The 25,938-nt window shown below is 37.9% G+C and overlaps 1 protein-coding gene across 4 annotated transcripts; it reads left to right on the top strand.

Moving 5' to 3' along the window:
- Positions 1-595: 595 nt before the first annotated feature.
- On the top strand, positions 596-14,697 carry pip5k1ba (phosphatidylinositol-4-phosphate 5-kinase, type I, beta a). Of its 4 annotated transcripts, XM_077543057.1 has the most exons (16): positions 596-785; positions 3,205-3,355; positions 3,435-3,628; positions 4,358-4,488; positions 4,975-5,092; positions 6,025-6,177; positions 7,548-7,844; positions 9,611-9,792; positions 10,360-10,440; positions 10,530-10,578; positions 10,853-10,937; positions 11,027-11,158; positions 11,346-11,430; positions 11,611-11,707; positions 13,677-13,774; positions 14,047-14,697. In XM_077543057.1, exons 3-15 carry the CDS (start codon positions 3,557-3,559, stop codon positions 13,743-13,745), a joined length of 1,551 nt encoding a protein of 516 aa, XP_077399183.1. In that variant the 5' UTR covers positions 596-785; positions 3,205-3,355; positions 3,435-3,556; the 3' UTR covers positions 13,746-13,774; positions 14,047-14,697. The 4 variants fall into 4 exon arrangements, with proteins under 4 accessions (XP_077399183.1, XP_077399185.1, XP_077399184.1 ...); XM_077543059.1 differs by lacking the exon at positions 13,677-13,774 and having other exon boundaries at positions 600-785; XM_077543058.1 differs by lacking the exons at positions 596-785; positions 3,205-3,355 and having other exon boundaries at positions 3,365-3,628.
- Positions 14,698-25,938: the final 11,241 nt, after the last annotated feature.

Genomic DNA, 25,938 nt, shown 5'->3' on the forward strand with positions numbered 1-25,938 from the left:
GTGAATTTTGGTGATGATTCATAGACTAGTAGTTGTTTTTCCATTAAGCGACGTTTAGCTTTTGTACATTTGTTGTACTCATAAATTTGCATACCCCAAGGGTATGTACATACATATTTACATATATACACAGGGGGAAATGCTGCAACAATGTCCAAACAGTTAGTGTGAATGGCTGTTTTCTTAGTTCCTTATGTGTGGCCTGCAATAAGCTCACGCCCAGTCCAGAGTGAGTTCGCCTCTCACACACAGTCAGCTGGCGACCCTTGGACATGCCCTGCAGAAAATAAAATATAAAACAGTGAGCAGTGTTTGCCTCACATCAAGATTCCAAGTCTGAATCTATCTCAACTTGGACTTTATTGTGAGTGTTTTTGTCTCACTGATTCCTCCCACATTCCAAAAAACACGTTTGTTAGGATCATTAAAGACTAATTGCTTGCATGAGGGAAGGTGAGTGCACATGGTTGTCTGTGCCAGCGTGCTAGTCCGGTGATCCAGGGAGTAATACTGCGGGCTTTACAAGACACTGAATAGGATCAGTACTACAGAAAATGGATGGAAACTAGATCCGGAGCTTGAGAGAAGGCTGGGAAATCTTCAGCCGACACCTATAGTCTGGCCCCTGAAGTACAACAGATAGGTGGAGAAAGACAAAGAGAGAGAGGGGAAGGAAGTAATGAGGAAGTTATTGCTGTATTTGGCTTCTCACCACAGACAGCCTGCCACAGAGTTTACATCGTCTGACCCGCTCTGACTTTCTTCATTAAAGCATGCCTCCTGAGGTAAGACAGCATTCAGCAGACCTTTTACTTAATGTAAGGAGGCACTTGTACTTAAGATTGAGGAATTCCTGTCAGAAATGATCATCATTGGCTGTCAGCCATACGGAAGATAATTTGACGGTAGTGTAGCAAGAGGAAATAAACGCCACTGTTCTTCACTGACATCTTAAGAAGCAGGTTATCAGTATTCTGATACTTGTCAAACAAACCAGTTAAGAACGTACAGGTACATTAAATACTGTACATACATTTGTACTCAACATTCACTGTACATTACAATCTCATTACCTGCACATATGTATTTATTTTTATCTTAAAAAATGTTCACGTGAGAATTTCAGGAAATCATAAAATGAGTCACTGATGGTAGACCCGAGTCGTTTACTTACCTAAATTCCGTACAGGGATTATGGTTTCAACTTGTTCTTTTTTTTTTTGTTGGGTTCCAAAGTCAGACAAGTTTCAGTTACTGACAAACCTGAACAAATGATGTAGAAATGTACAGGCTGATGGAGCATACAAAGTATATTATTTATATGTATTTAATTTGACAGCATCATGAGTAGCACTGTGCCAGAACAGCAATCTGCTACCTCCCCCAAAAATGTTAGAAAAAACACCGCAAAATGTTGGATATACCTAAAAAGTTATGCAAATAAAACATGTTGTCATTTCATAGTAGTTTGTGGGTTAGGGTGGGGCGATAACCAACAGAATTTATGCAAATTACAGGGCATTACTTTTGATAGAAATATATTGTGAAAATAGGTTGAATTTGAAATGATTTGCTTCAAATAAATGTTTATAACAATCACCAACTTGAAACAAATCTGATTAACTCATATTAAATAGGCTAAGGCTTATAAGGCTTATTATGTTATGTGTGCAATCAGTCACAATAAGAACCTTATTTTTGTCACATATGCACACATTCCTTTCACTAATCAGATCACACTCAGGCCCTTACCATTAACACCATGTTTTTTGTTATTGTTTTAAACATACTGTACCCTTTGTTGTTATGTCTAATCAGCGTATGTTTGCTAAAAGGAAACTAAAACGAATTGTCACAGGGCGTTGAGACAATTCACTGTCGTATGCTGCTAATCTGTACAAACAATATTCACCCTGTAAGTGACCCACCCATGTGCAAAGGCCTCTCGAATGACCTACAAGAAACAGTTTTGTTTACCTCAAGTCAGACTACAATAACACATCCTGAAAATACAAGTCCCCATAACAGTTAGTTCACTCTAGACAGATAGTCATGATTGTGGTGAAGATTAACTCTTACTGTTGTCCGTGGTTGAATGGTAATGGTTATTGATCATGCTCACAATAGCAAGTTATTTAAAAAGTAATACACTGTCATTTTCACAGTTCCACTGAAATATATCTGGCACTTTGATCTTGAAGCATTTTTTGGCTGTTTAATTTTGCAACTGTGGTTTTGCTCCTCCTGTGATCATGCACATCTTGTCAGTTAGGTGCTTATCGTCTCTGAACTTCACTTGGTTTCACCTGTGGCACACAATCACATTTTGAGCTTTCCTTCCAGTTGTCTTTTTTTCCTGTATTACTGTAGTTTCCTGTTTTTTTTCATTTCTCATTAGCTATTAGTTATTTTTTTACTCTGGTTGATGCTACTTTCTGCTTGTGAGAAATCTCTCTCTCTCTCTCTCTCTCTCTCTCTCTCTCTCTCTCTCTCTCTCTCTCTCTCTCTTTTTTTTTTTTTTTTAGGTTTCCTGTCTTGCTATTAATTTATCAACATCTGGGTTAATCTGCAACCACCATATCCTCTTTGCCAATAGTTACAAATTGACTTGCTGTTTTGTCTATGAAGTCTTTGAAAATATTGAATTGTATAGCATTCTTATGGGAAAATATGATTCAATAAACCATATATGCAGGAACTATGTTGTTTCAGGATTCACAATTGTTTGGTAGTGCGGGGTGCACATAAAACTTTTCCTCATTTTCGCCATTCATTTCAATATAAAATCCTATTGCTGAATTTTTCTCATGATTTAGTACTGAATTCTTATTGGTTAGCAAATGACAAATATTGCATCTAGGCACTTACAACATAAATGTACACCATTCAAAATATTTTTTTTTCTTTAGGTCACTTCGCAGTCTAAGATGGAACAACCCACATTCATATTAATCTATATCTAAAACAGATACAGAATGTCATAATGACATAATGTCTATATAGATTTAAAATTAAATTGTTAAAATAACGCAAGAACTACAAGCTAAAAGAGTAGGCTACATAATCAAATCTTATGAAGCCACTACCTATCCTTTAGTAGGACATTTAATCTGAATATTTGTTTGTTTTTTCCACTTTATGTTCTTCTTGTGAAATGATGACTGATTGTGTTATCTAAACATTCTGTTTCCTCTTATAAAACAGGCGGATTGGGTAAGCAACATTTTTCTGCCAATCCTTCTTAGCTGGGATCAAGAGTTTTGTGACGGATTCTTGAGCTAAAGACTCACACAAACATTGAAGGACCCTCAGAGCTTGGACCGAAAGCTTTGCACAATTTTGTAAGCTGTATAAGGTAAAGAACTGTTCTACAGAGCATAAAGAGAACTGCACTGAGACCAGTCCGCATTGTGTGACTCTTCATCTCTCTACAGGAGTACTTTACTTGCAAAATGCAGTTCTGGTAATATCCATTCAAGGCCTGATTGACGGTAAAGGGGAACCTGGTGTGCCTCATCCTTACTTCCCCCTTTGTCAAGTTCTGTCTCTTTGAAAGATGTCAACCAGCAGCATAATCAGTTCAGGGAGAGGAAACCATGCCTCCAAAGCGGCAAAAGATCACAAAAAGGTAAGTGCATCATCACATTTATTCTGGATTAAAGATATATATATATATAATCAAGCTAACTTCACATCTCGCCAAGCTCAATTTAAAAACCAACAAACACAGGATAGTTATCTGCGGTATCTCTTCAATCATGGACAAAGCGTACGATAATGACAAATATATATATTTTAAATATTTCCTGAATAAAACACATTTTAGTACAAAATATATGAAATGGAAATCAATTTGAATTGTTGTATATTGTGTGTGTCGTGTTTGATGCTTTTAATGGTTGAGATATTTTCAGGGATCTATAAAACGTACAAATTTACAATCAGATCCATGAAACTTGATTTGATCTTACAATAAAATAGAGCATTTTGTTCAAAACAAGTGCATTCAAATTGACTGTCTTTCCTTTCAGACGGAAAGATTCTACACCATAATTTGTTGAATGGAAAAATGTACACTCCTTTTTAATACACGGTACTTATATACATTTTAATAACACTTGAATATTTTAATTGTATTCCTAAGCACAACATAGAGGAAATACATGCTAAACGAAAGCAAGTTGTATCATTATCTTGATCTAATGCTTTCAAATTCATTCTTGTAATAAGCACAAAAGTAATTTTGTTTATTTTGACAATGTTGTCATTGTGTCTGTGAATCACCAACTTTAGTGCTAGGCTGTAGTACATAGTGTACATTCTAGCATTGTTCTTTTTTCCCCCCCTCTCCATTCAGCCAACACCAGCTGCCATGAAAGGAGCCATTCAGCTGGCCATAGGTTATGCTGTGGGAAACCTTAGCTCCAAACCTGACAGAGATGTTCTTATGCAGGATTTCTCTGTAGTAGAGACTGTCTTCCTGCCAAGGTACTTTTATTTCAACGTATAGCAATAAGACAATGAATAATTCATATGTCTTTATTTTAATGAATCACTTAGTGGACCCAGCAATGGTTGCCCAATCTGTACAATCCGAAGTAAATCCAAAACATGTTGTTTGAAAAAAATAAAATGATGGTCCTTGAGGCTGAATGTCTCTAAGTATAACCTCAGGAAACAATAATTAGTTTTACATTACAGTCTGTCAGTAAGTATTTATTTTAAACTTTTTATTTGAAAGCTATTCACTAATGTGGCTATGTGAGGATACTAAAAACGTTGGAAACACCTCTAAATCAAATGTGATTATTGTTATCTTTGTGAAGGCCTAAGTATCACAATATCTGATTGTGGTTTGTTTTCGTCTTGAAAATAGCATTTGAAAAAACCCAAATGCAACATTTAAGAAAACCAACTGCTCTGGCTAACCTCAGCAAACAGCTCATTTACAATTCCATTTTGTTTGTTCCCCAGTGAAGGCAGCAACATGACTCCAGCGCATCACTATCCCGACTTCCGTCTAAAAACATATGCACCACTGGCATTCCGCTACTTTCGGGAACTCTTTGGCATCAAACCAGACGACTATCTTGTAAGTTTTATTACTCAACTGTATTAATTTCATTACCCTAATCCAAAATTGAGCGGCACGGTGGTTGACTGGTTAGCACGTCCCCTTCCCAGTGCAGAGGACGTGAGATCGAGTCCGGGCTTCGGCCTTCCTGGGCGGAGTTTGCATGTTCTCCCCGTGCTTGCGTGGGTTTTCTCCTGGTACTCCGGTTTCCTCCCACATTCCAAAGACATGCATGGCAGGTTAATTGAACACTCCAAATTGTCCATAGGTGTGATTGTGAGTATGGTTCTTCGTCTCTGTGTGCCCTGCGATTGGCTGGCAACCAGTTCAGGGTGTACCCCGCCTACTGCCCGAAGCCAGCTGGGATAAGCTCCAGCGCCCCCTGCGACCCTTGGAGGAAAAGCGGTTAAGAAAATGGATGGATGGACGAATCCAAAGATGAATCTTTCTTAACACTGAGCATACAAGATAGTCCAAAGTGGTAAAACATAACCAATGTTATTTTTTGGGGTGTGGTGATTTAGAGCCCCTAAAAAAGGTCTAGTTGCCTGCAGTGGACCTGAAGGACCCCGAGTAGCCCGTGAAACCGTTCTAAAAATAGCTCATCAGTGATGGGACATTGTGATTTTCTAGTAATGTTATAATGTAGAAGTAACCATCTGAAAACATAAACAGGCAGAGAATGTTACATATTGATATTTGCTGTATGTTTCCTAATTATTAACAGTGGATTCATAAGCAGTAAATTAATATTATTTTGATTTCAGAAATGTATTATTTCAGAAGTGTTATCAAACTGGTAGCCTATCGGATTAATAGATACCCAAGAAGTAGCTCTCAGTTTTAAAAACTTTGGTGACCTCTGTGCTAGATAATGCCATGCCCAGATCATCATTATTTGAACATGACAGTGTGTTGAGATAAGGCTACTGTTTCCTTGTCATTTTCAGTACTCCATCTGTAATGAGCCTCTGATCGAGCTGTCCAACCCTGGTGCCAGCAGTTCCTGGTTCTACCTTACCAGTGATGATGAGTTCATAATCAAGACTGTGCAACCGAAAGAGGCAGAGTTTTTGCAAAAGCTGCTTCCTGGCTACTACATGGTGAATACATTTATATCACCTGTCTTTTAATTTTTTGGGGATTATAAGGAAAGAAATGCCACAGCTGGACTACACCTAGATTAGATATTTAATTTATCTGTAGTTTATGAGGTCAAAAACAATCATCAGTCAAAACAGAAAATGAAGTTTTAGTTTTCTAAACATGAATGTTCCTCTCAGTTCATAATTCATGAAAAAACTCTGTTTTGGGAAAAGCCTCTGAACACAGTAAGGGAGCATATTATTATTTACTTCAAACATAAACTGGGCTATTTTAAAATCCAACAGATCATTGAATTTGAGTACCATATATGTGACTTGGAAAAAATCTATATTATTGGAAGGTGCATGGCAATCAGCACGATTTATTATCCTGATTGCCCGCTTCGTAAATAGAAACCATTTGTTATTGATTTGTATGTATGCCATCAAACCTCCACACAATAACTCATGTATGGGACTATGAAGCAACTGTACAACAAATGTAAAAAAAAAAAAATGGATTGAAGATGTCTTTTACTAATACTGTCCTCCAGTGGCTTTTGGATACTTTTGTTTTAATATAGTTTACATGCGGCTTCCAGCACAACTTATCATCAATAATAACACCTAAAAATATATTTTCATATACCGGTACTCTTTCTTGATGTTATTGATCATAATTTGTACTATATTATTGGTCTGCCGATAGCCAAATAATATAAATTTAGTTTTACTCATATTTAAGGACAGCTTATTAATGTCAAACCATCTTTTCAATGTATTTAATTCCAATTGTACTGTGTCAACAGTGATTAGTTAGTTTGGTGGTCAGTTAGAGCCATTATTGTTAAGTTTAACACATAACCTGCATCTTATCATTTTTTGGCCAAACCCATCATGTCGTTGGTTACATCTTTAATTATGAACTAATTCACTGCCATTGACAGCTATAAACGTCAAAAATTCATTTGAACTATTTCTATTAGTTTAACATTTTTTTTCCCACTTTTGTTAACAAGAGTGTGAAAATGTACATTTAGAACAGATATAAAATTTGTGATTAATTGTGAATTAACTAGAGAAGTCATGCGATTAATTACAATTAAAAAATTGAATTGCCTGATGAGATGATTATTAAAAATTAGGGGCGTCAGGCGATTAAAATTTTTACTATTAATCGTATGACTTCAATAGTTAACTCACGATTAATCCCAAATTTTATATCTGTTCTAAATGTACAATAAAAACAAATCTAGGTTTTCATACTCTTGTTAACAAAAGTATAAATAAATAAAAAAATAATAGAAATAGTTAAAATTATTTTTTGACGTCTATAACCATCAATGGCAGTGAATGAGTTAATAAAATGTTTGCTTTCACTTCTGCAGAACCTGAACCAAAACCCGAGGACTTTGCTACCCAAGTTCTATGGCCTTTACTGCATCCAGTGTGTTGGCGTCACTGTCCGTGTGGTGGTGATGAACAACGTCCTGCCACGTGCCATCAAGATGCACTACAAGTATGACCTGAAGGGCTCCTCCTACAAACGTCGTGCTTCGCGCAAAGAAAGCGCTAAGTCTTCACCTACATTCAAAGACTTGGATTTCCAAGATATGCATGAAGGCTTGTGCTTTGATGCGGAGACCTACAGCGCCCTGATGAAGACTCTGCAGAGAGACTGCCGGGTGTGGTAACATTAAGCTTTTTTTTTCCCATTTCCTTTTTTTTTTTTTACCTAAAATAATTGCAGGTTAATATGGCATCTTATCCATGTGTGGAAACTGGAAAGAAATAGTTATCCAAAGCTACATATTTAATAATACTTAAAATTGGATCACATTAAATAAAGAACATAAATGAGTTGTAATTGTTTTGTTGCGCCTGGGTTGGTGTTTTCCACTGGTAACGGAACGTTTAATAATATTTAAGGTCAAATGTGTTTACGTACAAGATTAATTCAATATTAGTTGAGTAACAGGTCTTCTATGAGTGTGCCTCATCTAAATGTGGTACGTACTTGTAATTTAGCCATACTTCAGGCTGTTAATACCGCCACGTTGTTGTTGTTTTTTTTAAGGATGCACAGGATGCAGCAAATTGATGAAAGCTCCCTTGCCAAAATTTCTGTAATTTAACAATCTCATATGACAGCCACAAAATTCACACAAGGAGACCAAAAGGCTACATAAAGCTCAAGATTGCATGTTGGCCCAAGAATATTAAGACATGGTAGTAGAACCAAGCATATTAGTCTTTGCAGCACAAATTGGCTCCTCTGATCTCATTCTATTAGGTAACAGTTCTCAGCTCAAGGAAGTCTTTGTTTTAAAATACAATATTTCTTTGTGACATTATGATGAGACTTAGTGTACAAAACTGTACTTTGGTATGTAGTTGCATAATAAATCCTCTTAATTTGGACCCGATCTTGCATCGCAGAGGAACAGTAGGGATTTTTTTTAGGTCTGCCACACTTGCATTGTACTCTTACTCACATTTCTTGAAGAACTGTAAAAAAAAAAAAAAAAGAAAAAAAGGTCACCTTCTCATCAGAATCAAGAGCACATCACTAGGAACGACAATGAGTTGAAATCTATCCCGGCTGACCTTGTGGGCTAGTGGCAGGGCATACCTTGAACTATAGTCGCCAGCCAAACACGCACAGCAATGGACAATTTAGGGTCATCAATGAATCTAGCATGCATGTTTTTGGACTGTAGGAAAAAGATAGAGTACCCGAAGAAAGGAAATCCGGAGCCAGGATTTTTCTTACAACTGTGAGGCAGATGAACTAACCACAAACTCACTCCGCTGCTTCAAAATCTGATGAAAATAAAGAAAATACAGCAAGGGGTGGCCAACCAGTCAGAGGCTAAGAGCCACAATTTTTACTGTGTTACCGTATAAACCCACGTCATACACGTTGGCACACATAAACCACCCCTTATCCCCGTACCTCTTTTGCATGTTTTGATGAACTCCCCTTCATTATATGGCTTTTTAGCCAGTGCAATGTTCCAAGCAAGATGATACGAGGACTTCATAAATTTTGGGAACTACGTCTACTTTCCTGCCTGACCTTTCAAAATGAGCAACTTGTGCTTGGAAGAGACAGTCCTCCAATAAAAACTTGTTGGCTTGAAAAGTCAAGTCCTCTTTGGAAATTCCTAGTTGATTGCATGGAGTGGACTGAAGATTTGAAGTTATGAAATGCTCTAATGATTCCTAACATATAGTATAAGGCTGAATGGCTTGCCATTACATTTAACAAAAACTGTTAAACGCTCTGTGTTCATGTTTATATTTTTGTTTTGGATTTCCCCCTCCCATTTTGAGAGCAAATTTGGTACACCAGCACGACAGCTGCATGAAACCGGACAAAAGTCGCATGTGGGTTGTCCAGGCCTGGCATACAGCATTCAGCTGATAAACCTCCTCTTCCTCTTTGTAGGTTCTAGAGAGCTTCAAGATCATGGACTACAGCCTGCTGCTGGGAATCCACGTTTTAAATCGCAAGGCGTTGAGCAGAGAGAGCAGACGTGACAGCAAGAAGCAGAGAGTTCTCTACTCCACTGCCCTCGAATCCATCCAGGGGACTGTGAAGGACCCAGATCCAGTGGCTGATGACGACACGTGAGGAAACGTTTTGTAATTCAGTTTATAGAAACGCAACACATGGAACACAGGGTAGATACAGATACGGGGAAGTCAACCTTAAACATTTCTTGACAATAATATGTTATATGTGCCCCCACTAGTCTAAACATGACATTCTGATTAATATTACATTTATGAAATATGAGTTATGCAGCAAAATCCATTTTGACACTTGCTGTCGACTGAAGATGACATCACAGTTACTCAAGGCTCAGACAACGACCAATCACCTGGTTTCTGAAGCAGAGCTGTGATTGGTTGTTACCTTAGACCTGAGAAACTGTGATGTAATTTTCCCTCAACAGCAAGTGGCAAAATGGCCGCCTTCTGATATTGATAAAAACTGCTGGATTTTGCTGCTTAACTCAATTTCCACTAACGCAATATTAACCAAAATACCATACTTAGACTTGCGGGGTTGCATAGAGCATATTATTGTCAAGAACATTTTGGGCGTTTGACTTCCCCTTTATATCGATGTTCCACTGTATGCATCCTTGGGAAAATAATGTGGATTATTTTTTCAAACGTGTTCAATTTCAGTTTTGGTGGAATTCCGGCCAAGCATAGAGACGAAAACCTGCTCATCTTTTTAGGAATTATTGACATCCTTCAGTCCTACAGGTTCACAGTGCCTCTCATGAATACACTGTCAATATAATGTTTGGTATTTTTATGTGGATTATGGAGTACATCTCCGTTTTCGTTGTCAGGTTCATTAAGAAGGTGGAACATTCCTGGAAATCACTTTTACATGACGGGGTATGTGCAATCACATATTTCCTATCTTTTGCATGTCAAGAGTGACTGACAGTTTTTTGTTTGTGTTTTAGAATAGAATAGAGTTTTATTGCCATGTGTACAAATTAATATGGAATTATTGTGCCTGAGTCAAGTAGCTAAAAATAATAATAATAATGATAATAGAATAAAATAAATAAATACTTATCTAGAATAAAATAAATAAATACTTATCTACAAATTCCAGTCCCGTGACACGAGTCAGTACTAAAACCTATTTTTCTTTTCTTTTCAGGACACAGTGTCAGTTCACAGGCCCAATTTCTATGCTGACAGATTTCTTAAATTTATGGGCTCAGTCGTATTCAAACGCATCCACCGTGAGTTATTTTTGCTGCCGTGCTGCATGTCACTAAGCCTTGATAAATAATTGTCCTTTCTTAAACACTTGCACTGTTGTGTTTTACAGCTTTGAGAGGAGCATCCTCCAAGAGGAAGAAGAATTCTTTCTATGTAGTTAAGTCAGCCTCGCAGGAGGTACTTTCTCCTCAAAAAGAGGAGTGTGAGAAGAAGAAAGCACAAAGCATGGACAACCTAGATGGTAACAATAATTTCTGTATTTCATACTGGTAAAATGGTTTAGCACTAACCACCTTGCTTATTCTCTGTTGTTCTTCATCGACATTTTTCTGCCCATGTTAAAAAACAAAGGCAAAACAAAAAACATCCATGATGCATTGTAAAATGTCTCAGCTTTTATTTATGGATATGTTGGCTTCTTTCAACAGTTTGCATTCCAACCAAGCAACCGGACCTTCTACCAAAATCTACTGTAACTTTCAAATCCACTGAAAAAGAGCACCTCGATAGCAGGTATATAAATGGCACCCTTTGTAGTGGAAAAAAAAATACACAAAGAACATTGCTCAACAAAAAATGCTACATACTGCACAGTTTGAACCTCCTAAATACCTTCAAGTGCTGCAATTCCACTTTACTTTTTAGAATGATCACAGTTGCTCTTGTTTTGACCTGTATTTATTTACGCTGCAGTGAGCACAGAAGCGCCTCCAGTTCAACACTTGCACTGGATGACCCTCTGCCATCCCTCAGCAGAAGCCAGTCAGACTCTGAACCGGATGTCTACTTGGTATGAAATACTTGCAATTACAGTAACTGCATACTTGACTTTTTCACATAGATTCCTTAGGCATTGCAATTCTCTCTATTCCTTATTTCAGTTGACAACAGCCCAAATTCTTATGACAAACTTTTGCAAGGGAAGTGGTATAAATGAGATTTCTTGTTACTGTAGAGACATATTGTACAAGAGGTCAGACCAGTTGTTGCCTGACCTCACTCTTTAGGTGGTGGTGGGGAGTATTTACATTGATGTACATTTTTAATAATCTTACAGTATACAGTACTCTATTTGTGAAACACAATCACGTATTCATCATGTTAAACCTAACCAACAGAAAATTTTGTGCTAAACCATATGAACAAAATTTCTGATCTTAATATTCATGACAGATACCTTGATATTGGGATGATAGGAATATGGGTTCAGTGAAAATCAACTTCTTCTTTTTTTAAGAAAAATAAAAACATGGGGAGTGCTGTTTTACTGCACTAGTTTATTTATCGTTTTATTGGTTTCAAACAGGATCTCTGTCGATGTGTGATGTTGTTCAATGCACTAAAAACATTGTGTCATGTTTGTTTCATATGATGGAACATAACATTATATGCGTACATGAACCCACCATTATTAGACAGATCTTTCCAAGATGAAACAGACAGCATATATAACAAAGATAGTAATTATTTCCAAGTAATTAGTTTACTGAGTATTTCGATAAATATATCTTGGCCTTTAAAAAATAAGAAAATGTAATGCATACAAGATGTCTAATTGGCAGTCCTGGTCTCTGATCAGGCTTTATGAAAGAATGTTCTGAATATAGTCAAAACAATTACCGGTAATTGATAAACAACCATTCAGTAGCCCAGTACAAAATGGCTATTGTGTTGCTGTAAAGATGACCAACAATACCTAACATGAAATCAATTCAAGCTAATCTGCCAGACTGCTGTTAGAATTCATGAAGTTAGCCAACAAAATTTCTTAACCAAAAGTCTAATTTTAATTCAAATAATATTTTTCAGCGTAATTGTTTCTTGTTACTTTTGACTGCTTCTAGGATAGCTTCTAGTTCGTGGCATACAGTATGTCAATTAAACTTGGCCGTCATTTTCAGTAGTGTAAGTGCAACGCTCTAAAGGATCCTACGGTGTAACCGTACTATTTTACAAGCATGCTTGTATTTCAGATGCCGAACTTTATAGGGTACTATATCACAATTTTAAGACTGAACATTCACTTTCCTTCCTCCAAGCATAAAATCTTTTTTGGGGGACTTCCCTCTTTAGGTGTTTTTCTACCCTCTTAATCTTGACAGTTTGACTCTGAGGCTGGAACGATTTTATCATGTGTCAGCTCAACTCCAAGTTCCCTGAGTGGAGTTTTTCTACACTACTTCTCTTACATAACCAGTAAATCCTTATTCAGGCTTATATGAAGCTGTTTGTCAGGCCTCTTTAAGTAATTATTAGGCAATGTGAAAGCCTGAAGACGTTGGGGTAATCTCTCAAACGCGATTGACAGAAAATAGGGACATTCAAAGGAAATTAACTATGCTTAGAACCGCTTATGGTGGTAAGGAAAGCCTTTTCATTCAAAGAAAGCAAAATTAATACAAACCCATCAAATAAAATGTACCTGTATGCTGCTGTACGTAGTGACAACTTAAGTGATTATTACTAAAGTGTATGTACGTATAATGTACTCTATATTTACATAGACAACAATTAGGGTGGTATATTAAAGTACATGTTATGTGTACTATTTAGAGCTAGGATTTTACAGTTTACATCCATAGATGAATGTATTGTTTTATAAAAGTGTCAGATCTCAGGTTTCTTTTTATTCACATCTGACCTACCTAAATTTGAACAAAGATTGACAGACTCACTGAACAAGATCAGAAGGGTTCAGACAAAACTGCAGGGCCAGGCATCAAATTGGTTGCACGCTTTCATTTTTGCTTCCCCCACAGGGCATTACACATGTACTTAAAACACATGGCATACCTACAAACACGGACACAGATGATTGGAACCGTTAGATGGAGTAGAAGAGAAAATTTTGGTTCAGGTGAGATAACAAAGCTCTGGGGGTGAATGGTTACTTGTGTGCTTTATTTTTTTTAATTTCCACCTGTGTCTCGTTTGGCTTGGGTACATGTTCTTTTTGACTTCTTTGTTTTTAACAATTTCAAGCAAAAAAACAACCTTAGCATTCTCTTGGAAATTACTTTAATGCTCATCGGCCAAGATGTGTAGGTAATTTTATTAAATATGTAATATGCATAGATTCAAGGATGTTTTTTGTTAACAAGACTGTTTGTTGGTTGTCTTGTTTTGCAGTGAAGAGAGAAAGATGGTAGATGCGCTCCAGGAAGCCTTTAGAAGAGAATGACCTCACGCGCACGATGCCATTATATAAGACCTCACAATAGCATGCATATGATGTAAACTACAGGCATTTACATGCTCAAGACCTTTCATTTCCTTCAAGTCCAACTAGAAAGAACATTCTGAATGACTTCACACCAAATCACACAGACAAATATAGTAGCTTGGTTTTGCTACATCACTCATGCTATTAAATCAACATTTGCTTTTGTTTTATGTGTACATGTTCAAATTCTCTCAGTGGCTGGATCCCTGGGCAAATATTTTCACATGCACATGTAATTTATTTTCCATCTTAATGATGTTTGCTTACAATTACATTGTATCTAAACTGAACAGTTTGTGGCAATATTGAAATCTCTTGCTTTCATGTCACCTCATTTTCCATCTGCCTTAAAATGTTTTAAAATCAAATGTGTTTGGAGCTGTATGACTGTATAATAGAAATACTTATGGATTTCTTTTTGTGAAGTATCACATAATGTAATATATGTACAATTATATATCAGTCCTTATAGTGACTCTTTAGTGACAGATATGACATAACATGTGGTGTCCTGGATCTTATGTAGACATCAAATAATAAAATTCTTGAAATATGAATCTTTGTAATGTTGGTTTTATTATTTTATCAAACTACAGGAGTCTTAATTTCTTTATTTCTATTGAAACAGCCAAATTCACCACTTTATATATAAGTACCAACCATCTGCAGAGGTGAGTAGCATAATTGTGATTTTTATATTCCTTTAATAATAGGCTTATTGTTGTAGTTGTTCTTTACAGTGCTGTAAGGCTTAATAACGTCAGAAAGTATATACTATCAATCTATGAATTATCAATTTATTTGACACCTTAGTGTTCTGAATAGTTACCTTTGCAAACTATTGTACAACCACAGTGATAAGCAACCTTGGTCCATGTTCATTCAAACACAAGGGGGCGCCGTGCCGCACCGATAATATACCGGTACAATAAAACAGTCCCGGGGTCGCCAACCTTTTTGAATTTTGAGAGCTACTTCCCTGGCTACTGATTAGTGTGAAGGGCTACCAATTTAATACACTACAGACTTATCATTAACACGTTTGCTCAATTTACGTCTAAAATAATAATAATAATAATAATAATAATAATAATAATAATAATAATAATAATAATAATAATAATAATAATAATAATACTACAGTAGTGTTAATGATTTTTCCACAATAATTAGGAAACATACTGTAAATACCAATATATGAAACAATTTATTTCTATCAATCTCTTCCATTAGCTACATTTTCAAATGATCCCTTTTACTAACATTCCTAGAAAATCACAATGCTCCTTCACTAGTGGGCTATTTTAAAACAAGTCCGCGGCCTATTTATGTGACCCTTTGGAGCGATCTGCTGTATCACGTTGCTGACCCCTGACATACTCTCAGTCACACAGAGTACAAGGTAGGTACTGAGGATTTTTTGTGTCAAAGTAAAAGTTATGGACTAGTACCACTATTAATGACTAACAGTGTTACCACAGCCGAAATGAGAGGGTGGGTAGTGGGGACCCATTTTATTTTGTAAATTCAAACTTTTTTTTGTTTCGTAGTTTTTGTTTGTTTGTTTTGTTTTATATATGAGACAAACACCAATTATTTACATTAATGGATGCAAACATTTGCCAGTGAGCGCATGTAATGAATTTTCTAATATTTTGCTCTCTGTATTTAAATGTACAAGCATAATATGTTAATTTTTCCTTTCAAACAATTGCCTTATATACGCAAAGACATATATAGAACATTGTTTCCTGAAACCATATTGAATTGTGGTTGAAACCAGAAGGAAGTTCCTCACCGATAACAAAGGCTAAGTTTTGTTTGAAAAAACAAAAGAAGAAGGAAAAACAAAACAAAACCACGACCGCACTCAACATCAGACAGAAGAGGTTAGCCATACTCAAACGCTTCGAACTTTTTGATCAGTTATAAAAAAGTTAGTAAAATAAATAACAACAACAAAAAGCTTATTAGTTAAGGATTTGCGCTGAAACAGTTCATGACTACCCCCAGTTTATTATTTAGACAGGATGAATGACTCGGTCGATGACGTCACTTCTGGGCCCAACTGAAACTTTTGCGCAAACAACCACCTGCCTGCTACTGAGCCACGCCCACATACCTGCGAGAAACAGGAAATAGCGCATATGTGAACCTGGTGAATTTAAGCAACACAGTAAACGTCTCGTTGACCCTCATATTTGCAGCTGTATCTGTTACAAGCCTCCGTATTTTTGGATTAATCTCTTCTGGAGACAGAGAAAGGAAAAGTGACGACATTTTACCAGGTATGTACCCTTTTGTGTCGATACTTGTATGTGTGGATCTTTGCAGACGTGTTTGAACATTGAGCCGCTCCTCACGCATAGTTTCGATTAGTTAAGGTTTCAAAGTTTATTTGGGTAACTCTTTATTTCTTGCAATACTAAGACAACATTTCTCCCTCCAAAACGTGTATCTCTTTTTAGATTTGATTAGATAGGTTCTTGTTACGCAAATGTCACACAAGTCTGCTGTGTTTGGGGGGGCCTCTACGTGGGTGTCTTTTGACTATAGGAGCCATCAGTTGAATGTGAAACTACTGTCTAAATGACATTGTTTACATGTTCTAGCCCATGTAGAGATAATTTTATATATCTCCTGGCATTATTGATTTTAGTTATCTCTCTTCCCTTTAGTTCCTATAGTGGTTATCACTATCATAAGGTTACTCCATAATATCAGGCCGGTTACTACAGTAAGTAGCATGTAGGATTATGATCTGCCAGCATGTTCTCGAGTACCATTATAGCCACTACATTAGGCCCATAGGCCCATTGGCCTACGTACTAAAATATGGTACAATTGTATCCTTCTTTTCTTTCAAAGATACATTATATGTTCATTAAACATATTCAGACATTTTCTAATCTCCTTATGTGTTAAGATGTGGGCTGCAAAGTTGACAGAGTCTAGAGAAACTTTGGATGCAAATTGCAAAGACAAGACACAATGACAAAGCCTTCATAACACCGACCCCTACACCATTTAAACATCTCTCACTGTCTAACTATGTGTGAGGACGAGCGGAAATAAAACTTAACTTAATGGCCTTGAATAGTTGACAGCCTGTCTTGTTTTGGCTAAATCATCATTTACTTTGCCCACATTAGCCTCAAAGCTAGAGAGCAGCTAGCATGAGAGAGATCCCAATCACATGATTTTGAGGATCTCCCGAGTCCTGATCTGATACCTCTGCAATGTAATGGGGAGAGGAAGAAAGTGCATCCCAAATTATCTTCATTTGTTATTTATTTATTTATTTATTTATTCATTCATTTATTTTTTTACAAAACATATCCCAACATGACCATTTTATATGTTTGGTGGAGCAGTGGTTTAAACCAAGTCAAAACATTTCAAATGTATTTATTTTATTTTGGGGGCGGAGGGGGGTGCAGCTTTGTCCTTTCCACCACACCAAATGCTCAATATTCACACATTGCAAGTCGCTATTGCACTATCACCGCTTTCTACATTCAAATATTTCCATACTGCAGACATTTTCTTTGTTGCATGGCTCTAGCGTCACGTTAGCTTCCAATGGCAACTACCAGAATGTCTCCCCACTCGCTATGTTTACTTTCGTCTGGCTGTGTTGCGATGCTGCGTAGTTTAAAACGTATACTGCATATTTCCCCCCCATTCTGATTAACTGAAAATGACATGATCAGCTCCGATTTCCGATCACATGATCGGGATCAGGACATCTCTAGTTAGCATGATGGGAGTGAGCTGCTATTCCGGAAACATTTTAATTGTGTGCTTGTGTGAAAGCTAAAGCGGGCTTATCACTCTTGAATTATTCGTGCAAGTTAAACAGGCTATTGTATTAAATTGGATATTTTCGGCCAAGCATTTTTCATTTTAGGTTTCGTCCAACCATTTTAATTTCGGTGCATCCCTAGTTTTTAGAGAATGGCTAGTTTACAAAAGCAGAGTCTGTGGGGGCAACTTACACCTTTGGTCAGTGGTCACTATATATACACCAAGAAAAATCATTAAAACTGTTTGCTAATGTTTGACAACAAACCCTGATGAAAAAAACTCAAATTCACCCCTACGTGGGATATGGTTTTTAGAAGTACATAAGCCACCCAAAAAAGTTTTGACTTTGTAAAAATAAAAGAACAGGGATGTGATTTTTCCGCTAATTCGCGGAATTCCGCTTTTTTTACCCCCCCCCCCCCAAAAAAAAATCGATTTATTTATTTATTATTATTTTTTATTTTTATTTTTTAGTAGTTCATTGTGTATGCACATGACTCCGACAGATAACATCTTCTGCTATAACAAATGTGGTATGCTCTAATATGAGTTACTTTTCATTTGGTCATGATATAATTATTTGTTCATGCTTTCCCCCCCCCCCCCCCCCCCCCCCACTGGGCACTGCCCTGGACCTAGCTGGGTGCCAGCGGCCCCCAGACCCCCGGCTAAATTTTCAGATAATTTCACTTTGGTCAAATCACATCCCTGAAAGAAAACAAAAAACAAAATAAAAAAAGTGACAGTTTGTCTGAATAAATCGTATTATTGCCGCATACTATACAGTTTATTGCACAATGGTGCTTCATCATCAGTCTAGCCCTGTATGACAATTGCACTTTCATTGGCATGACTGACAGGCAGCACTTTCATGCTCTCTTGCCTTTGTTGAATGCTGTTCGTAGCTGGAGTCAGTCAGGAGGGACACACCAGCTGGCGTCCCATTGTTAATGCCTTGATGTCCTCGCAGTCATCATTTGCAATGTTTTTCTTTTGAATTTTTTATAAAGATAACTTTGAACTATGACAGCATCCCTTCCCTGCAAATTGTTACTATATTTGTAATACTTTGTTTTTTTTGTTTTTTTAAATCTATCTAGTCATTTCACCAGTGGTTGTCACATGCACGTGAGGACTATGGCTGCCTCCATTTCTCAACACAACACACATCAGAGATTTGTGAGTGGTATTTGTCACTCCATCTGGCCCACACATGCATTGCATATGGACATTGCATAATGGCCTTGGGCCTTAGTAATAGCCTGTTGGGACAGAGAAACAAAATGCTTATGTAAAGGCATTAAGATGACATAAAACTCCAGCTACATTGTTGCTGTGGAAGAATGGCAACACACTACGATGGATGAGGGGGAAAAATAAGTTCAATATAAAATGTGACACAGCACATGCATGCACAGTGACTGCAGTAAACGATGACTGGTTGTGTGAGATGCAGCTCATGTAATCATAACGTGTACGCTTGCCCCAATTTTGACCCTAAAGCTGCAGTGCTTATCGCAAACTGAGGCCACTGTCCACATGCAAATGCAATACAGAGCGAAATGCAAAATGCACTTGCTTATCTATGTGACATGCCTTTGGAGTCTGATATATTTGATTAAAGATATACTGTACACAAGTTTCTGGTTTTGTGCAGCTCAACAACAATTCAGTGATTTTGTGTTTACTGCTGCCCCCGAGCCACAGGGTTCAATCTACAAATAACAACATACCACTGCTTTGTCCAGAGGCAACCCACCACCCTGCTGTTTGATCGCTTCACTTGCTTCAGTCCTTGGGCTTACTTGCAGCTGCTTTACTAATAACATCATGATAAATATTGCCATTACATGTGTTTGTTATTAAATTGAGTGTTGGCACTTACTGTTTAATCCTTCTTGTGGCCTTTCCCATACCATGGTGAGGTTATTCATGTTTTACAAAATAATAAATTATAATACTACTATATGTTGTAAAATTATTTTACAAATCACTTTATGGATTATTGACATCAGGTTTCTCCATGTGGCATTTAAAATCACCCCCACCCTGTACCCATCCTGGCAAATATTGCACTATATCTTTTTTCCCCAGTCTGCTTTTGTGTTCTTGTTACCCAATCGTTTTTAAAAATAGCTGCTCATTATTTCCCTGCCTTCCTGCTGTGCTCGTAGTATGCGTATGAGCAAGGATTTCTGAAAGCTGCAGTAGCTCCCATGGCACTGTCATCATGACATCCAAGATCTTGGAACATAAATCCTGGCCAGAGTTTGCAATGGCTGACAACAAAAAATCAAGAGGATATTATTTATCCTCTTGATTTTTCAACGCTCCCAGGGCATGATGGCATGCAGTCAGCTGCTGACCTAGGGAGAAGTTGCAGATTTGTTGCCTATGATTGCCATTGTTGACGGTGAATGACAGTCCAAGCCAAGGTGCAGTATCTCACAAAAGTGAGCAGACCCCTCATTTCTGCACAAGTGCATATATTTAATTATATCTTTTCATGGGACACACCGAAGGAATGACATTTTGACACAATGAAAAGTGGTCAGTGTACAGCTTGTATTGAAGTGTAAATGTATTGTTCCTTCAAAATATAGCCATTAACTATTTTACTGCCAAAAACGTTAAATGACGTTTAGTAAAAACCTACAGAGGAGCGCCAAAGACGTTCACCAAGTTTTTTTTTCTTTTTTTCTTTTTGGAAACGGGTGGAGGAAAGCCTTGGCCAGCTGTGCTGAAAGTATCAAGCAGATCTAGTTAGTATAATGCCTATTTTTGGCCCCTAGATGGCAGCGATGACTCTCTTTGGACAAGATTGGGTAGGCGTCAGTAGAAGACGTGAGGCGGAGCTAGAGTGTTGAGGGGACAATGGCTGAGGAAGCCATAATGGCGACCGGTTGCAAGCAGCTCACGCTTGAGCATTTTTTTCAAAGACGAAAAGCATCGACCAATGCTAAAGAGCACATTGATGACGACGATCATGATGATGGTGACTTCGAGGTTGACGCGGCGGCTATGATCACGTCATAAAGCCTCACCGGCTAGCGATGCTAACGCCGGAAAACGCGGAGCACAACCGAGCACGCACAGGCGGACGTTCAATCGGACGACGAAGAGTGCCCCGAGTCCAATGCATATTCATCGGAGGAGTGGGTACAGTCTGATCACGGAAAAGACACTGGTTATGGACTACGAGGCCACCATGAATGGAGCGGATAAGATGGATCAACCACCCGGTATAGGAACTGAAGGACATGAGGAAGCCAGACGTAACACCACCGTAATGTCATCGTATCATGATCCTGAGAGTAGACTTGATGGCAACATAGCCAAACACACATTGCAGTATATACTTGCTATTCCCCGGAAAAAAAAGCCAGCAAGAAAGTGTAGCGTCTGCACGCTAAGGGGCCATCGCAGTGAAACTAATCTGTTGTGCAAATCCTGCTGCGTCGCCTTGCACGCAGGCGAGTGTTACAAAAAGAAAAACTGTATTTGAAACATCCACACAATTGTAAATAGTACCACGGTTGCACACATTTGTAAATAGTTTGCCAAATTGTTTTGTCAAATTGTTACACTGTTGAATGTAAATAAACATATTTTGCTATCAAAAAACACTTTTTCATTGTTGGTGGTAGTGTTTTACAGAAGTAAAGCACTGTTTAGGTGTTTGTGGCATCATTCATGGAAAAAAAAAAGGTCTCAAATTCACTAGAGTGCATGAAATAATATCGTTTCACAAAAAGCTTGATTTCTCCCTTTTTTTGTTTCAAAACAGAGCATTTGGGTGAAACTAACCATTTTCTATTGTTGATTACTGAAAAACGGAATAAGGTAGAAACAAACTTTTTTTCTGATGAAAGATGAGAGTCCAATCTTTCATTTGGTAGTATGTGTGTTTACATAGTCCAAACACAAAATTTTCTGTGGACCTTGAAAGGTCAGTCAAAATGCTTAAATCGGCTGGCACTGACGGCATCCCTTTTCTGAAAACGTCTGGCAGTCAAAGAGTTAATAGCTAAACTTCTGGCAACAAAATTAAGTACACCCTTAAGTGAAAATGCCAAAATTTAGCACACTCAGGCCCAATCCCATTACTTCCTCTTCACCTAGCATCCTTTGTCTCGTTTATCTCTCCCCTCTGGTTTAGGGTTAGGGGGCAGGTATTGGGCATTAGTCCTTTTCCTTCCCTGGTGTAATGTGACTCAATAGTGTTACAAGGTCTCAGGTGTGAATAGGGAGCAAGTGTGTTAAATTTGGTATTACAGCGCTAACTCACTCATACTGCTGAAAGTTCTGAAGAACTTAAAGTTCAACATGGCAACTCATGGCAACAACCTTTCTGATATCTGAAAAAGAGAACTGTTGCTGTTGCTCTACATGATGATGCTAGGCCAGGGGTCTCCAACCTTTTTCCACTTCCAAGCTACTTTCAGAAAAGCAAAACAGCAGCGAACTAATTACGAAGAGAGTGAATGGAGTGAGTGGAGAGTGAATCACAAAGTAACCTTGGTCCAGAATAGTGAAAAACAAGTTTAGAAAGCAAGGTACCAGCTGTCAAACTCATGCACTGTTACCAGCAAGGCACTCGTTAATGCTAACAACTAGCTGCTAGCCACTGACGTTGGAGATGTGTGCCGTACCATACAATGATGGAGTAATTAATTAGTAGCGGTTTCTTAGTATCCTAAATTGGTGATTGAATATGAATTTGGAATAGCTTTGTTGATGTGGGTTCGCAAGTTCACAACTATGTAATGTCAATAAAAACTATGAGAAAGAAATCTGAAACATGGAAGTCAAGTTAGCCATCACACCACGATGTGGGCCAGATTCAAAGTAAAAGTCTTTTAAGGCTAATTGCATTGCTGTGAATGTATTATTTGGAACACTTTATTTTGAAGTTAGCTTTAGCGTAGGCGGCGTGTTACATTGAGTTTGTTTCCAGCTTCCGTGACATGTCTGAATGACTGAATATCATTCCGCAACGGAAACGTTCAGATTCAAAATTTGTCTGTGAGCTACTCGAACTACGCTGCAAGTAAACTACCTGTTGGAAAAGCCTGTTCTAGGCTATAAGAAGATTGTTAATACTCTGAAACTAAGCTGCAGCATAGTGGCCAAAACCATCCAGCGGTTTAACAGGGCAGGTTACTGTGACAACAAGCCTCGCCATAGTTGGCCAAAGAAGTTGAGTGCGCATCTAGAGGTTGTGCTTGGAAAATTTGCATGGCAGTCATCCCAGAAGGTAACCTGGCAATAGTCAGATTGATTTGTGCTTCACTCGAGGGAGTTCTCCACAATATCAGTCTGGGACTGTTCCGCGTTGATTTGCTGCGGAAAGGCGGGGCATACTGTACAACACTTCGAGCTGATTGGACGAAGCAGAATCTTGTGCACGTCTACCTAACTTTTGTTTTGACCACTCACGGCAAAGAATGAAAATGTCGTCACCGCATGCGACTGTTGTGACTAGCTGATATCATGGCGTTGAGTTTATGTTGTTGGTTTTGCAATGTTGATATGCGGATACAAGAGACTAAACCAGCGAGAACAGAATTAATTGCAGCGTCCACACATTCGTCCACCAGTGTCGCCATGTTTGGTTTGTTTCTTCCCACGGCTTCGGCGCTTTTTGTATTCGTCACAGCTGCATATCCCGCCCCCAAATACGCTCTGTGATTGGTCCGAACCACCAGTGGTTCCTATCGGTGGAAATCAATGGGAACGGTACAAGAATGGATTCTTGGGAGTTTGTGAGCAAGGTTACCTAGAAGTTAGCCTCTTCTAAAGATGATGCACAAGATAACCCGCAAACAGTTTGCTGACTACATGCAGACTAAGGACATGAATTACTGAAATCATGTCATGTGGTCTGATGAGACTGAGATGAACTTCTTTGGTTCAGTATCAGATGGTGTCTAGCGTGTGTAGCGACATCCAAGTGAGGAGTAAAAAGAGAAGTGACTCTTGCCCTACTGTCAAGCATGGTGATGGGAGTCTCATGGTCTGAGGTCTGCATGAGTGTTGCATGAGTGTTACCAGCATTGGGGAGCTACAGTTCATTGATGGAACCACAAATGACAAAACCTACTGAAACAGAGCATGCTGTCGGGTAATGTACATGATAATCATCCCAAACACAAAGATGACCACTGTCTTAAGATGAAGGCAAATGTGATGGACTGGCCAACCACGTCTCCAGACCTAAACCCTATTGAGCATCTCTGGGGCAAAATGTGGAGGAGCATAGATTCCAGAGGCGTGGACTCGAGTCAGTCTCGAGTCCTGAATTTGACGACTTTAGACTCGACTTGACAAAATGTTAAAAGACTTCCAACTCCACTTGGACTTTACCAACAATGAATTGTGACTTCACTTGGTCTTGAGCCCTTTAACTTGAAAAGACTTGCTTCTTCCACCAAAACAAAAATATTGAAATGTATGTTAACAAGTAAGTTCCTCTCTGTGTGTGTGTGTGTGTGTGTGTGCGTGTGTGTGTGTGTGTGTGTGTGTGTGTGTGTGTGTGTGTGCGCAAGCTGGGCTGACACAGCGCGGTCATTCAGACATGTCAGGGAAGCCACAAAAGCGCAAACACATGCTGCCTACGCAAAGGCAAGCTTCAAAATAAAGCTGACCAAATAATACATTGACACCAATGCAACAACCTTGGTGGATTTTACTTTGAAGTTTGCCTGCATGGTGGCGTGAACGTCAGCTTGACTACTTCGCTTTGACATTTTGGCTTGCATTATCGACATTTTTATTGAAATTACATATTTTCTACCGCCATTATCATAATGTCACCCTAAAAGTATATTAAATAGCTAATTCAGGACATGAAAAACCTCAGTTAATTACGCCATCATTGCACGATACGGTACAAGTCTCCGGTGTTCGTGGCTAGTAGCTACTGTTAGCGTTAGCATTGGGTGCCTTGCTACCAACTGTAGTTTAACAGCTGTTGCTTGGCTCGCTTGCTTTTCTTATTGTTTTCAATATTGTGGAGCTATGCTTTTTTGTAATCCACTCTCCATGTTTAAATGAAGGGAATGTGCCTTAAATTGAATTTAGATGTATTTTTCATTATTAAAAATAAATAAATAGAACTTTACCTTCATTTCTAATTATTTTTTAAAACACTAGCTTTAAAAAACAAAACAAAAAACATTCAAAATGTCCAATATGGCCATTTGGATTTTAGAAACACAACTTCAAGTGCACTACGAGTGCAATATAACGTAAGGCAGGATACCTTGTTATTTTATACATGGACCATGTATAAAATAATTGTTTATATTGCACTTAAAGTTGTGTTCCTAAATCCTAACGACCATATTAGACATTTTGAGCTTCTATATATTTTATAAAATGTAATGGGCAAAAGCATTTTGTAAAATAAATTAAGACAAAGTTCTATTGATCTGATTTCATTTCATTTTTTTTATTTTTTAAACAATCCGATCCACGACTTTTGTTATCTGTTACACCACTACTTGTTTGGGTATAAAAACTATGAGGTGATTAACAAAAAATGAATTGCATTATGTCCAAGATTAGATCACTGAGGCAACAACTTCAAACTTGGTTACACAAGTTGCACAAAGAACGATAAGTAAGCTAATGTCAGTCGTTTATCGACTAATTATCGTTGTTAGCAGTGGAAGAGGATTCCAGTGGCAACCTGTGAAGCTTTGGTGAACTCATTGCCCAAGAGAGTTAAGGCATTGCTGGTGGCCACACAAAATACTGACACTTTGTGCATTTACACTTAGGGGTGTACTTACTTTTGTTGTCATGTTAGCTATCAATGGCTGTATTTTGAGTTATATTGAAGGAACAATACATTCACACTTCACAGTGTTATTTATATAAGCTGCACAATGACTACTTTTCAATGTGTCAATTGTCAAGTGTCATTTCTTCCATGTTGCCCATGAAATGATATTATCTGCAGAAATGTGAGGAGTGTGCTCACTTTT

This window comes from Vanacampus margaritifer, chromosome 14 (genome assembly GCF_051991255.1).
Source record: "Vanacampus margaritifer isolate UIUO_Vmar chromosome 14, RoL_Vmar_1.0, whole genome shotgun sequence".
NCBI lineage: Eukaryota > Metazoa > Chordata > Actinopteri > Syngnathiformes > Syngnathidae > Vanacampus > Vanacampus margaritifer.

What these genes read in the sequence shown, in the direction of transcription:
- pip5k1ba (XM_077543057.1), top strand. Translation starts at nt 3,557, where the DNA reads ATGTCAACCAGCAGCATAATCAGTTCAGGGAGAGGAAACCATGCCTCC. An exon ending in TGCTTCCTGGCTACTACATG is followed by an intron (nt 6,178 to 7,547) that starts GTGAATACATTT and finishes TCACTTCTGCAG; the next exon opens with AACCTGAACCAAAACCCGAG. An exon ending in AATCACTTTTACATGACGGG is followed by an intron (nt 10,579 to 10,852) that starts GTATGTGCAATC and finishes TTTTCTTTTCAG; the next exon opens with GACACAGTGTCAGTTCACAG.